General features: G+C 38.7%; 1 protein-coding gene across 2 annotated transcripts in view; it reads right to left on the bottom strand.

The window, feature by feature from the left end:
* Positions 1-15674, bottom strand: part of Vcl (vinculin) — a 104044-nt gene that overhangs the window by 62277 nt on the left and 26093 nt on the right. For both annotated transcript variants that reach the window (XM_051174456.1, XM_051174455.1), the window contains exon 2: positions 9799-9869. In XM_051174456.1, the coding sequence (XP_051030413.1) occupies positions 9799-9869 (71 nt within the window). The remainder of the gene's footprint in view (positions 1-9798; positions 9870-15674) is intronic.

A 15674-nucleotide genomic window follows, 5' to 3' on the forward strand; every position in this document is an offset into this window, starting at 1 on the left:
TGGTGTAACGCTTACCAAACAAGTAAAAGACCTATATAATAAGAACTTTGAGGCTCTAAAGAAAGAAATTAAAGAAGATACCAGAAAATGGAAAGATCTCCCATGCTCTTGGATAGGTAGGATAAACATAGTAAAAATGGCAATCTTGCCAAAAGCAATCTACAGATTCAATGCAATCCCCATTAAAATCCCACCACAATTCTTCACCGACCTTGAAAGGATAATAATCAACTTTATATGGAAAAACAAAAGACCCAGGATAGCCAAAACAACCCTATACAATAAAAGAACTTCAGGAGGCATCACCATTCCTGACTTTAAGCTCTACTACAGAGCTATAGTTCTGAAAACAGCCTGGTATTGGCATATAAATAGACAGGTAGACCAATGGAATCGAATTGAAAATCGTGATATTAACCCACACACCTATGAACACCTGATTTTCGACAAAACAGCTCCTCATGTTGGAGAGGATGTGGAGAAAGGGGAACACTCCTCCATTGCTGGTGGGAGTGCAAACTCATACAGCCATTTTGGAGATCAGTATGGCGGTTCCTCAGGAAAATGGGAATTAGTTTACCACAGGACCCGGCAATCCCCCTCTTAGGCATATACCCAAAGGATTCACATCCATGCAACAAAGACATCTGTTCAACTATGTTCATAGCAGCACTATTTGTAATAGCAAGAACCTGGAAGCAACCTAGATGCCCCTCAATTGAAGAATGGTTAATGAAGATGTGACACATCTACACAATGGAATATTACTCTGCAGAAAAAAATAATGGTACCTTGAAATTTGCAGGCAAGTGGATGGCACTTGAAGAAACCATCCTGAAAGAGGTAACCCAGTCACAAAAAGAGGAACACAGTATGTACTCACTCATATATGGATTTTAGACCTAGATCAAAGGATCATCAGCCTATAATTCACACCACCAGAGGAACTAGGATACAAGGTGTATTCTAAGAGATTCATATAAAGTCTCTCACAGAACTGGTAAGGGACAAGTCCCCCAGAGCTCAGGGGAAGTGGGGGAGGGCAGCGAATGGAGAGAGAAGTAGGAGAAAATGAGGGGGAGGAAAGGAAAACATGTGCGACCAGGAAGATTGAGCCTGGTTAGGAATAGAAGACAGGAAAGAGAGAGAGACAGAGAGACAGAGAGAGAGAGAGAGAACATAAAAGAGGGAGCCAGTATTGGTTTGAAGATAAAATTGAACACAAAGAAAGGTCTAGAGAACTACAAGATTGCTGCCAAATAATAATTTGAGCTTCTGTGTAAAGGCTACCATAAATGCCCTTCCTGGAGAGTGAGATCAACAACTAGCTTATCCGTGGAGTTGGAAACAGGAGCAAACACCCATACATAAACACTGAGTTGAAGTAGAACTCAGATGCAGATGGAGAGGACAAGACCAGGCGGCAGAAACACATAGAGACAGCTTACCTGAACAAGGAGGAGCTAATGGGCCACCAGCCTGATAGCTGGGATGCCAGCACGGACCTGACTCAGGCCCCCCTGAATATGGGTCTCAGCCAAAAGGACTGAGCAGTCTAAGGGACCTCAGACAGTGGAGCCAGGATGTATCCCTGGTGCACAAAAGGACTTTGCAAACACATCCCCCATGGAGGGATAACTGCCTTAATCTAGAGACAGGAGAGAAGCCCTAGTCCCTACTTCACATGACCTGTCAGACCTACATGACCACAACTGGATGGTGTTCCCCTACATATGGAATTGGTGTGGGCGGATGGGAGGGGAGGGGGGTTAGAGTGCATGTGAAAGGGCAGAGAGGGTAAAAGGGAGGGAGGAGGGAGGGAGGGATGGAGGGAGGGAGGGAGGAGGAACTGGGATCGACATGTAAAATAATAAATTAAATTAAAAAATGTTTTGACTCCAAAATTTAAGTTCAAGGACAAGTTACTGGGGAAAAGGATTTCTATTTTTGTTTCCACAGAAAATGAAAAGATGTGGATTCCTTCCAGACTAATGTGGTTTGATCACGCCAGACCGCCTGAAACAGAGTACAAGGTGATCCTACATTCAAAACAGCTGGACAAAGCAGCCTTACAGACTACAGCCAGGATATCTGAATCTTCTTTGAATCCCCCATGACAGCACCCCTTACCAGCAGGAAGTAGTTTGGAAAGAACGACGCCCAAATTCCCAAATATTGTCTATAAATGTTTGTTTTCATTTAAATGGACTTGGTTATATAAAATAAATAAATAAATCTGGACAAGAACAGAACAAGAATATTAGAGCAAGGTTCTTCATGAACAAAGAATTGAAGACCTTTAAAACATCAGCCACTCAAGACCGAGAAGATGGATCAAATGAAAAAGGTGCTTGCCACCAAGCCTGGAACTGACGTGGTGGAAGGAGGATATCCTCTGACCTCCATACCCAGAAACATAAAGAAATAAATGAAACAAAAATACTTAAATATCAGATAATTAAGTCAGAAAACTGAAGCAGGAAGAAGGAGAGACAGGGTGTCTGAGGTCAGCCAGGACTAGATGGTGAGAATTTCTTAAGTGGAGGGGGCAGGAACACAGATCTCACTATCTAGCCTACGTACCTCAGGGTGGCCTCAAACTAGTGACTGCCTGAAAACCCCTGAGCATGCCACAAGGAAATTGATGTCTTTTAAAATCACAAGCAAATACAATTTATACCAAAAAAAAAAAAAAAAAAAAAAAAAGGCAAGGGTAGTTCATTAACAGAAAATTTACATTCATGTAGCAGACTACAGCCTATCATAATAAAAGATAAAAACTGTGATTGTCTCAATGGATACTGAAAAATTAAATAAAAATAAGCTATCAATTTTGTTGTTTAGGTGTTTTAATGTCATAGAGGCTAGAGGTATAATTCAGCAGAAGAACGACTGTCTAAACATCATAAGACCCTGGGATGGATCCCCACCACAACAAAATAAGTCTTACCAGGAACAGAAAATATAGACTTGAGGAGAAAAACAGCTATCATAAAGTTCTTAAAATAATTGGATTTATTAGAAGAAAGCAATAAAAAAAAAATGGAGAGACTATGGCAGGAAGCTAACCATCACCAAACTCCAACCTTACTTTTTCAGACAGTTTATACCTTCTGTTATCAGAAAGCATTTTCACAAAGAAGAGAACAAGTCTTAGCACACGCCTTACAGTCAGACAGCCCTGGGTTAGGACCTTCGCCACTCCTGCACTGAGCTAATTTCAACAGGTTACTGAGCTTCTGAGTCTCAGCTGTCTCATAAATCTACAAAATGAAGTAGATTAAATAATAACATGTTTATACATGGAATTTAAGAACTGAAGCTGTTTCACAGGTTCCTTTTGTTCTACTATCAGAAGAACAATAAAGATTTTAAACAGTTCCAGGGAAAACAAACATATAAACTTAAACTTTAAGAATGAATTTCTTAATCTGAGGCTAGACCTATATTGGAAAAGTCAAAGTAAAGGAATATGTGTACCTGATTGCTTTAAGTGTTTCTGCTTGCTTTTTGTTTAATTTATTCCATATGTGTATGTTCATTCATGAGTGTGTGAGTGTGTGTGTGTGTGTGTGTGTAAGAGAGAGTGGATGTGTGAGTGTGTGAAAGTGTGTGAGAGTATGTGTGAGAGTGTGTGAGTGTATGAGAGAGAGAGAGAGAGAAAGAGAGAGAGAGAGAGAGAGTGTGTGTGTGTGTCTGTATCTGTGTGTGTGTTGGGAAAGTCAGAAGTCATTGCCTGAAGTGTCTTCCTCAATCAGAATCATCTCAACTACCTTCCCAGCCAGTTAGCCATCCAGACTCTCCAGTCTCCGCTCTACCCCTGACTCCCAGTATCCTTTTAGGTACATGCTGGGGATCCAAACTTAGTTCCTCATACTTACACAGCAGGTACTTTCTCCATTTAGTTATCTCCCCCAACCCTGATTCCCAGGAAAAAGCTGAGGCAGTCAACAGTCTCAGCATATCTATAAGATGAGTCACTTAGTCAATAGCATTTGTGATCCTTAAAAGCTTAGTACTTTGACTCTTTACAGAATTATAAGACAAGGGTGCTCCAGTGGCGCTATCGGTTAGCACGCGGTACTTATGTGACAGAATTATAAGACAAATGAGCCAAGGAGATGGCTGTGCAAGCTTTATAGCTTGAGCTATATCCTTGGAGCCTACTTAGAAGAGCTAGATAAGTTGACAGCTTGCATGTGTCTGCAGAATCACCCCAAAGCTCACAACAGCAACAGAAGAGAAACAAAGGAGACCCTGTTCTGTAGGGCAGAGGAAAACAAGTCCTGAAAGCTGTGCTCTGACTTCACACCCACACATGCCTACACTCACACTATGCCATATACTACACACATGCACACAAATAATACATTAAGAAGTGAAATACATCACAAATTACATGTGTACATTTTTTTCTTTTTCTTTTTCTTTTTTTTGAAACACTTAAGAAAAGAGTAAATGATGATCTTTTAAACTTTTAACTTTAATCCCTGAACTCAGGAGGTAGAGGCAAGTGAATTTAAATTTAAAGCCAGCCTGGCCTACACAGCTACACAGCAAGTTCTAAAGCAGCCAGAGCTACACAGTGAGACCATGTGTCTGAAAACAAAACAAGCTAGTACTGTCCAAGGATGAGTGGTGGGGTCATACTACCTCTGGAAGGTCAGACAGTAAAATAAATACACCCTTGGAAACCAGGAAATCTGCAATAAGGAAAGTAATGAGATGATCCTGAGTGAGTCAGTTTGTCAAATATTAGCCTTTCTATCTATAAAATGGGTTTATAACTGGTGGCATAACCCTGCAACCTCAGGATCAGGATTTTAGGCCATCTTCAGCTACATTTCTACCTCAAAGTTAAACTAGTCCACATGAAACCCTACCTCAAAAGTGGGCAGAATCTTAATATTGGTGTTCTCAGAATTACATGATAATATATGTATACACATCCCAGTAAATATGTGAGCTTCTGGGCCCTCTTTTCTCTTCTGAGTTCTTTCCAATCTTTTGATTATTCTATAGACAATGGAAACACAAGTAACACATGCTTAATGTTTTATTTGCTCATTTTTCAATCAAACCAAATATTTAACTTATATCTACCTATTTAGAACTTGTCTACAAATTTAAAAAAAAAAACTCTCCTTATTATTGAGAAGATTCAAAGCTGCACAAATTCTTTTTTAAGGAAGTCACCAAAACAGCAATACACATCTTTGTTTAATATAGCAAGTCCAAAGGTGAGCTATTTAAAATGAGAGTGCTTGCTCTGGGTCAGAAATGCAGTGAGGCAGCTGGCAGACATGAATGATTACCTCACAAAACTTGGTCATCCAGTTGAAGAGATAAAAGTCTTCTTATAATAGCAATGGAAGGATCACAAAAATATCAAATTTAAAAACAAATGAACACTGAAACATAAAAAGCACATAGTAGCCCCAGGTAAACAAATGACATTGAATACTATGCTTTAAAAAAAAAAATTAATGATTCTATGCACTTTAACCAACAATTGGGTTTAAAAATACAAATTATAAGACAATTTAGTTTGGATTCTCAAGACCAAAATAAAATAAAAGCTAAATGTAAGTGTTAATGATATAAAACAGAACACTATTTTCCCTAGGTCAAAAGACCGAAATTAGCTCTAAGTATGCTTTAATCACTTTAAAATGTATTCCTCATACACAATTTAAGCTGTGTTAAAATCTTACAGGTAAGGGCCAAAATTATGCTTAACTGATAGAGTTTAAGGATGAAAAACTCGGGGTGCTTCCCCAAGAAAACATATTGAATGGGTGGAACATAGAGCATTCCCTCACACAGCTCACGGATTTATTCAGCAGGTCTATACATCCCAATATGTTTCAAAAATAATGCAAGCTGCAAAAATCAATCCAAGCTTTGACAGTTACCAGCAGGATGTTCATAGCAGCAGTGAAGCAGAGAGTGAAACTTTCCAGTCCCTGCCAGGAGAAAATGTTTACTCTGCTCCTTCCAGGGAGTTCATACACAAGACCACAGCAATGCCCTGAAAACACTGGAGCACTAAGCAGCCTTAGACAGGCACAAGAACTGACTCTCTCACTGGTTTCTGTTCTACTACAGAAATAAGAATGAACTTCCCATCTGGGAGACACAGGCAGGTGGATCTCTATGAGCTTGAGGCCACCCTGGTCTACAAAACCAATTAAAACAAGACAGCCAGGACTACCTAGTAAAACCTGGTCTTTAAAAAAAAAGGGGGGAGGGGGTTCCTACTATATTCTGCAAAGGCATTTTTCCCCAAGGTGTGCTGGCAGGTCTTATGTCAACTTGATGCACAAAACAGTTATCTGAAAGCAGGGAACCCCAAATGAGAAAAGTTTCCATAAGATCTGGCTGTAAGGCATTTCTTAATTAGTGATTGGTGGGGGAGGTGGAGGGCCCAGCCCATTGTGGATGGAACTATCCCTGGGGTGGTAGTCCTGAGTTCAGTAAGAAAGCAGGCTGAGAAAATCATGGAGAGTAAGCCAGAAAGCAGCACTTCTGCATGGCCTCCAGGATCCTGCCCTGTTGGAGTTACTGCCCTGATATCTTTAGATGATGAACTATGGTGCAGAAGTGTAAGCCTCCCCAACTTGCTTTTCAGTCATGGTGTTTACTTGCTACCACAGAAACTATAACTAAGGCAAATTCAAACAATTAACCATAAACATTTCTCCCCTGTAAAGAACCAATGTGAAGCAATCCACACTGACAAAAAATGAATCTGGCCAGTTGACATACAACTTCTTCTCCTTCATTTTAGCTCTTACACCTATTATACGATCTGAATCGGACTATGAACCTTGCTGAAAAACCAGTTTTGAGTTGTCATTCTGTAGCTCAACAACTGCAAAGTTCTAAATTTCCCAGCCAGGCTTTCAAGAACCTTCATCCCTGGGTCCAACTACCTCACTAGGCTTATTTTCCTGCCACCTCCACTGTCACCAGACCTTTCCTCATAGGCCTCCATGAGTTACATCCACCAATTACTACAGCCAGAGCAGTTTGCCTTCTCCATCCTCTATTCTCCCAAGTCTCACATCATGCATGTCACCTTCTTTTACTAGTCATGCCTACAATGACATTTTTTATGAAACCCATTTGTATCACAGCTCCTGAACTTGAAGTTCTCAAAATAACTCCACTCTTTGTTTCTCTTTAATACACAGGGGGTATAAAAACCTGTAATCCAAGTAGTTGCTCAGAAAGAAGAAGCAGAAGAATCTTGAATTAGAAGCCAGGTGAGCTACAAGTAAGACTACTGTTTGAAAAGTAAAAACAAAAAGAAATGTCATATATCCCAACATGCTCCCACATGTGTGTCTTGAACTATGTGTAATTCCCAGGTATAACAGTTGTCATTCCACTCATTCCTCTTCCAGTAAAGAAACCATAATAAAAGGCAAAATAGTATATTACACTTCACTGAGAGCATAAAAAAAAAACAACAACAACATAAGCAGTAATGACAGGGATGTATGACTAAACACTTTCCATTCATTTTTTTTCTTTACAACAACACCTGCTCCTACCTCCTGGAGTTTCATATTTGTTTTGATCTGTCTACACGTCTATCTGTGCATTCTATGCATATACTGCCCAATGCCTTTGGGAGCCAGAAGGGTCTCTAGCCCTAGAACTGGAGTTACAGAGGGGTGTGAGCTACCATGTGGGTGCTGGGAACCAAAGCCAGGTCCTTTAGATGAGCAGCCAGTGCTCTTACCTGCTAAGCCATCTATCTGTTCAGCCCTCAAATTTTTTAAAGTACAGTATTGTGGCCTATTATTATTAGTAAACTTCTTACATTTTTCAAAGGGAATTTTTCACTGTATACTGGTAAAAACTGCTATTCAATGTAGCAAAGAGCATGCTAGACAAATAGAAGGCAATCAATAATTAACCAATGAATATATCTAGACCATTAATCAATCAGTTATATATAAATATTAGTTAATGCTCAGCTGGCTGATAATGATTGATAAATAACAAATATAAACATGGAATGAAAGAGCTGTCATGCCTACTGACAGTTTCTAAAGAACAGATAACTTCTAATATTTTCATAGCACATCATGGCTACTGCTATCCTAAAGGTTATGACAGTTAAGACAGTTTCTATGGCACCTATTTACCTCTTGTGCAACAGTGTGGCTGTGATTCAAATCTTGGGTAAACTTAGTGAATGGGGAACTTATTTTTCTAGTGCAGTCAGAGACCAGGTAACCTGTCCCACCCACAAGTAAGAAAGATATGCTGTGCCATGAAAATCTTGTTCTGTATTAAAGTGTCTTTGTTTTTTGGGTTTGCTCTGGTTTTATTTGTTTGTTTGTTTGTTTGTTTGTTTTTCCTAAAACAGGGTCTCACTATGCAGCCCTGGCTGTCCTGGGACTCACTATATAGACCAGGCTGACCCTGTACTCACAAATATCTGCCTGCCTTTGCCTTCTGAGTGCTGAGATTAAAGATGTTAAACACGCCTTTAAATGATTCTTTTACAAGAAGGCCTATCCTGAGCATTCTAAGTTCCTCAATGCCAATTACAATCTCAACTCAGGTTGAATACTTCATATCTAAAATGCTTGAGATCAGAAAATCTGATTTTAAGGGGATCTGGGGAAAGGGAATCTTTTTTTACTAGAAATATTCAACCTGTGTGTCATTTTTAACGAATATTAAACTCACTTTCCAACATTCCCTGAAATGACAGTCACATAAGCCAGGGATTTGATTTTGGGACTTAATCCAAATCCTGAAATGGCATATCTAGACCCTGGAAGCTCTGAAAGCTCTTTAAATATATACAAGATGGTTTGAGTATGGCCCTACCCCCACCCCCAGACAAGAATCTTCTATGCTCTGTTGCCTTGGTACCCTCACATTCTAGAAAGTGAAGCTGACAGTGAACTAACTCTAACACTTACTGACTTCCTTGGGCTGCCTAAGAAGAAATCACTATTCAGATCCACAAAATACAGACTTGAAAGGAGACTTAGGTCAGTAATGCCCTAGAAACATCCAAACATCAACCAAATAGTTCCAAAGAATGTCCTACTCAGCAATTCCAAGGATATTATTAATTGCTTCCATCTGTTTCCCTCTGTCCCTTCCTTACATCTTAAAGAAAAGCAAGGAAAAAAACAAAATCATCGTGTTTTACATGTTAGTGAATTTACTTGCCTCCAGGTCTGACAACACTCATCTTGTTTGGGCTTTAAGCTACAATACAATTTCAGTGTAACTAATTAAGTAATTAAGTAAATAAACTGCTCAGTATTTTTTCCCACGTTCTTGTGGACACCAAGGGTTTTGCCTCCTGGTACAGTAAAGGTTCAAACCTCTGAGCTTTTGCCTATGATTAACCTTAATTGAGTAACTGTTTCACTGAAATATGTACAATGATGACTCACTAATTCTATCATCCATTCCATAATTTATTGCTTCACAGTCTCATCAAATAGGGATCTGAGGCTATTCTGAAATAAAGTTTATACAAGAACAGCAGGAGAAAATACTATTTTTCATTTCCAATTGCCAAAGGGATTGCTACTTACTATCCTAGTTATTACTGGGAGTCAGCTATCAAAAACAAAAATAAAGGGCTCTTTTCTTTAGGATTTATTTTTGACCTCCACATACACTTGAACACATGTGCATGAAGACATACATACATACATACATACACACACACACACACAACCCAGAAGGAGTTCTTGGAATCAATTTACTTTGTCTAAGAGTATTACTCTATTTAATAACAAATACTTTACTCACTTAATAAATGCTGGTGGCATATCTCTCTTCAAAATCTGATCCTCAGTGGTCTGAACTGTCTCTTTTCCAACCTACAAGAGGAAAGCATGAGTCAAGTGTAAGTTCTCAGACTGTCAGTAACTTTTACTTAAGCACATCTCAAACATACTTAAAGACATAATGAGTCCCAGTATGGTAACATACACCTGCAATCCCATCACTCAAGAGGCTGAGGCAAGATTGTCAGCAGTTTGAGGCCAGCCTGGTCAGACAGTACCAGTCAAAACAACACCACCAAAAAAAAGAAAAAAAAAACTTCATAATCTAGTTTTGAAAGAAAATATTTGTACTTTCAATTATTAAGGTCAATCAAACCAGGCATGGTGGCACACAGCTGTAAACCCAATACTTAGGAGATGAAAACAGAAGGATCAAAAATTCAGGGGCATCCTTATCTACATAGTAAGGTCAAAGCCAGCCTAGGATGCATGAGAACTTGTCTCAAAGAGGAAAACAAAGGATGTTCCCATAACATATTTTACAATGTAATTAGAAAACAATTATGAAGTCCAAGCACAGTGCACAGTGCTGTTACCATGTCTCTAGAGTAACTGTGGTCATCACTGAAAACAGTGAGAGAATAGAAAAACCTGTTGAAAATATACATGCAAATGCTGAAAAGCATCTCTAAAAGTCACATATAGTACACAACTTAAGCAGACTAAAATTAATAAACAAAATATGATGCACACAAATATAAATGGGGGAGGGGGAGGGACGGGAGAGACTGAAAGAAATATCTGATGAAATTCTGATACTAGAAATCAAACAAGAAAACATGCAACTTTAATAGTAACGCATATATGTATATAGGTGTGTGTGTATACATAAACCTGAAAATTACGTGCTTTTCCATAATTAAAGAACAACTTGCAAAGAAATAATATATACTTTTGAATGCCAACAATGTAGTTCCATGCTCTACAAGCAGCAACACAAATATGCACATTCTCTTTGAGGATTTATTTCTGTATCTTAGGAAACATAAAAACTGTCACAACTAAGAACTCCAAAATTGAGTAATGATCACAATATTCACAAAAGTATACAACTACAATGTTATTAACAACCAAAGTCCTTTTAAAATAACTTACCTAACAGAAACAGTTAAGCAAATTAAGACATCTTTATTTGAAGGGAGGCCAATATGGTTATACAGACTCAGTACTGTGGGGAATACTTCTGACCTTATATTTCACTTAAAAGAACTACAGTGAGGTATGGTAGTTCACACCTATAATCTCAGCAGTCAGGAAGCAAAGGCAGGAGGTGACAAATGCACACCCTAGGCTACAGAGTGAGCTCCAGGTCAATCTAAAATCATAAAACCAGTCTGCAGCTATAGCTCAGTGATAAGGCACTGGGCTGGCATGTATAATGCCTTGGGTTTAATTCCCAGCTAAGAAAAAAAGAAATTAAACATTGTTTTAAAATATAATTTGTCAACTGAGAGAGACAAACAATGTACCCAGTGAAATTTACCAACTTTATTAGCATGTATCAACTTAGGTATGCTTAGTTACAAAGTTAAACCACATTATAGTACAGAAATGTAAAACTTCTCAAGCCCTTGGTAAGGAGCATCTTTTAACTTAACTTTTAACTTGAGTTTAAAGAAAAAAGTGAAGCTGGATGGTGGTACATACTTTTAATTCCAGCATTTTGGGAGGCAGAGGCAGGCAGATCTCTGTGAGTTCAAGGCCAGCCTGGTCTATAGAGTGAGTTCCAGGACAGTCGGGACAACACATAGAAACCCTGTCTGGAGGGGGGAAAAAAAAGCAAGTTGAAAAAAGTGAGCAAGAAAAATCCCTAAATGCACAGTAAATCAGCTAAAGAAAAAGGCTACAATAAACTATTCTTAGGGATTACAAGTGATGCATAAATTATTGAAGACAAGTATTTTGTTTTTGGTTTTTTTTCTATCAAGTTAATAGCTCAGAAAAAGCATCAGACAGTGCTGTGTAAGAGCCAGTGCTTCTGGAGACAATATTGTCTGTAGCATAATAAAAGCGTTTCAAATCAGCAGCTGGTTTAAGAGTTTCTCAGATCAAATATGACAGAATATTTCCAGATGTATTGTTCACTATGTTTGCCAGCTGAAAACAACCATTCAAAAGCTGTGGGCTATGATTTCATGAAATAAAAGACAAAGTTCAGGCAGGAAGTCACTGGTTCATACTAAGTATAATGGACTTGAAAGAACATTCACAGTTAAGACACATGAAGATTCCTTTAATGTATACATAGGGAGCAGGAGGACAGAGAAAAGGGGGCATCTCCTCTCAAATCTCCTTTGTAAAAAGTGAGGGTTATTCACTGTTACTGAGCCACATGTCAGACATTGTTCCAGGTACTAAAGATGAAGCAAAATGAAGCAAACAGTAAGTTTCCTGCCACTATGGATCCTACATTCCAGTAGAGTTAGACAAACAGCCACAAGTAAGTGGGCTGGGGATGTGGCTGAGTTGGTAGAGTGCATGCCTGGAATGCTGAAAGCCCTGGGTTTGATACTCAATACCACATAACCTAGGAGAGTGGTAGGATACTCCAGAAGCAGAAATTCATGGTGCACAGATATGCATACACAGGCAAAACACTCACATGCATAAAATAAAATTTTAAAAACAAATAAAAGTAGACAAAACTGTTCTAAAGAAATAATACTAGAGCTGAGACTTTGAAACTAATCTCTTCCTGAAGATCTGGGCCTAGTTAGTGGCCATGCTGCTCAGGAGACCAGAATAGGCAGATGGCAAGTTCTGGGCCACCCTGAATACCCTCCTGAGACCCTGTGTCAAAAGCATAAACCTATTCTACCTACTTCCCTTTTTCTTTGCTCTGTTGTATTTTATAAAACATGAGTACTATAAAACTGTCTGCATGATCATGGGAAAACTGGAGAAAGCATATTTCCTGTCATCTCTTGCTTGGCGGCTTCAAATCTCAAAGTTTTATCTCTGCCTAGAAAGGCTTTATCAGTTGTTCACAAATCAGGAGATACCATTATGGCCCATTATACCCTTAGAAACTGGGTTCTTTTATGACCCTTATTTATAGGACACTGAAGTGTCAAGAAGTAAAACAGAGGATGACAGCCCTTCACCAGACCTGCAAGTCAAATTAGCCTAACTCTTTGTCCTTTCTAGATCATGTCCTTTGCTGAAGCCAGTACAGCTGGCCTTTCTGATTCAGTAAACAATGAACTCAAAAATCTGACTGAACCCTTGCCTGGACTCATTTTTCTGGTGGAGCTATGCAATCCTCTCTCCTTCACCTACACTGCTAAGTTCCAGGGCTAGCTCTTTTTTTGTAAAGAGATCATTTGGTAAAAACATAAAAACAGGTTAATGAGTAAACTTAAAAATGAGTTACTAGGAAGAGTCTGGAGACAAGTCCAGCTTTAGTAGATTTATGTTCTGTGCTTGTAAGTCCAGTCTTAGAAGGTTTAAGAGTCCCAATATGTCAGGGATGTATCTCACATGTGTACAGCACCAAGTCACCAAACACGTGGCCTGTTAAGCCAAAGGCTGATACATGATAGAATATGGTAACTCATTTATTGTTCCAGACTAGGTAATAAACATCTGTGACCTCAGTTATTTAATTACTTTTCCTTTAATTGCTTCTTCCACCACCATGACCTAACTGCCTTTAGGGCCTGGAGAGATGGCTCAGCGATTAAGAGCATTGTCTGCTCATCCAAAGGACATTCACATTTCAGCATCCTTGTCAACAATTTCACAACTACCTGTGACTTCAATTCCAGAGGATCCAATTTTTTGGCCTCTAACTGAGACACACACACACAAAAATAATAGTAAGATAAAGAACTTTAATTAAAGTGTTAAAATGTAGCAATAAAGTAGGTAAACTTTTGATGGACTAGTAATGTATTAATAACAAAGAAAATATTAAAGTAAATGAATTATTTTTGGACTGCAAAAAAATTTACTAAATAGTTCATGAAAAATTAAATCAATACTATTGTAATTCTTACATATGAAAGCAAATAAACAGAAATTTTCTACTAAAAAACAAAAATCCAGGGCCTTCAGAGATGGCTCAACAGTTTAAATCTTCTGGAGAACCTGAGTTCAAGTCTCAGTACCAGTATCAGGTAGCTCACAATTACTTGTAACTCCAGCTGCAGGGTATTCCAACACCCCTGGCCTCTGTGCACACCTGTATTTGTACAATTATCCATTCACAGACACATACATACAATTAAAAACAATTTTTAAAAATTTAAGTGCAGAAAAAATATTAATAAATAGTCCTTAGCTACATGAGGTTCTGAGCAGTTGTCTGGTCACTATTTTAAAATAACACTTTCATAATTACCTAACTTTATAGTAAATACTTGTTTTCACTTCCAAATTTCAATTCTATGGTTCTGTAGTATTCAGATTTCCTAACTGCAAGCCATTGCTCTTAAGACCTGATTTATACTCAATCCAATAATCAGATGCTCCCTGCCAACTATGTGTCACTTAGGTGGTAGGAAGAGAAAAAGAAACAACACATCCTTGGACATACAAACTGAAATAGTGGTAGTGAATGAGAAACAGGCCTGGGAGCAGCTTTGAGGGAGTTGGCAGGAAGCCTTGTTTCTTATGAAAGATCTTACTTTGTTCTGTAGGTAATTTAAATATCTTTTGTTCAACATGTGACTTTCAGTTCAAAAATTTTATATAAGAAAGCTTTTGTCTTCTGCTATTGTTTTCATCACAACCTACTCAAGTTCAGAAATGTAGAATGGTTGGTTTCTTTCCAGGAAAAAAAGGGGGGTGGGGTGGTGGCTAGCTAAGTCACTACCTACACTAAAAAAATGTTAATAAAGATGTCTCTCTTAGCTACAGTAAATGTAAGAAAATGGTTAAGACAGACACAGCAGAAAGGATTCTGATTACCAATTTGTATAGTATAAGTGGTAACTATAGTGCTTTACAAAAGGTAGCAAGGTAGTAGGCATGGTGGTGAATGCTTTAATCGTCATAATCTTGAATGAGGCAGGAGGTCTGTGAGGTAAGAATCCAGCCTGTGCTACAATGACACAATGTTTAGATAACAGGTTCTGTTCTTTTCCTTCCTTTCTTCCTTCCTTCCTTCCTTCCCTCCCTCCTTCCTTCCTTCTTTCCTCCCTTCACTTTAATATGCAATCTTACTATGTAGCTCTGGCTGGTCTAGAACTCACTATAGCAATTAGGATGGACTTGAGATCAGGATGAGATTAGTATCACAGAGATTCCCCCTACCTATCTCCATAGGGAATAAAGGTATGCACCACCATACTCAGCCAAACAATAGGATCTTAACGTAAACCTTTATGCTGCCACAGTCCACAAGGCCAATCATTTATGACCAATCACAACAAAGCAGCAGCAAATGGATGGACATAGGACTGCAGATGAAAAGGTACATCTACATGACAATCCATGTACAAGATGGGAAAGAAATCTAAGATGAATTTCTTGCTCCTGGCTCAAGGGTCCAAGTCAACAGGAACAGAGAGAAAGCCAGAGCTTGGAGAGAAAGGACTGTTCAGATGGAGTTGTTTAATAAGCAATTCACTTACTGGGGCTGGAGAAGGGATTTGAGTTTAACAGTGAGGTGTCTCTAGACCAGACAATAAACGACGTCAAGAGCCAACAACATTAACAGATAACAGCTGCTTAAAGAATAAGTTAGTACAGATAGTGCAGGGGTTCACACTTGTAATCCCAGAACTCAAAAGGCAAAAGCAAGAGACCCACTTTCATATGAGACCAGTCTGAGTCTCAGAGCAAGATTCAGTCTCAAAAAAAAATTTTAAAGGCAGGGGGCAAGCAATATCTTGA

Source organism: Phodopus roborovskii, unplaced genomic scaffold (assembly GCF_943737965.1).
Source record: "Phodopus roborovskii unplaced genomic scaffold, PHOROB, whole genome shotgun sequence".
NCBI lineage: Eukaryota > Metazoa > Chordata > Mammalia > Rodentia > Cricetidae > Phodopus > Phodopus roborovskii.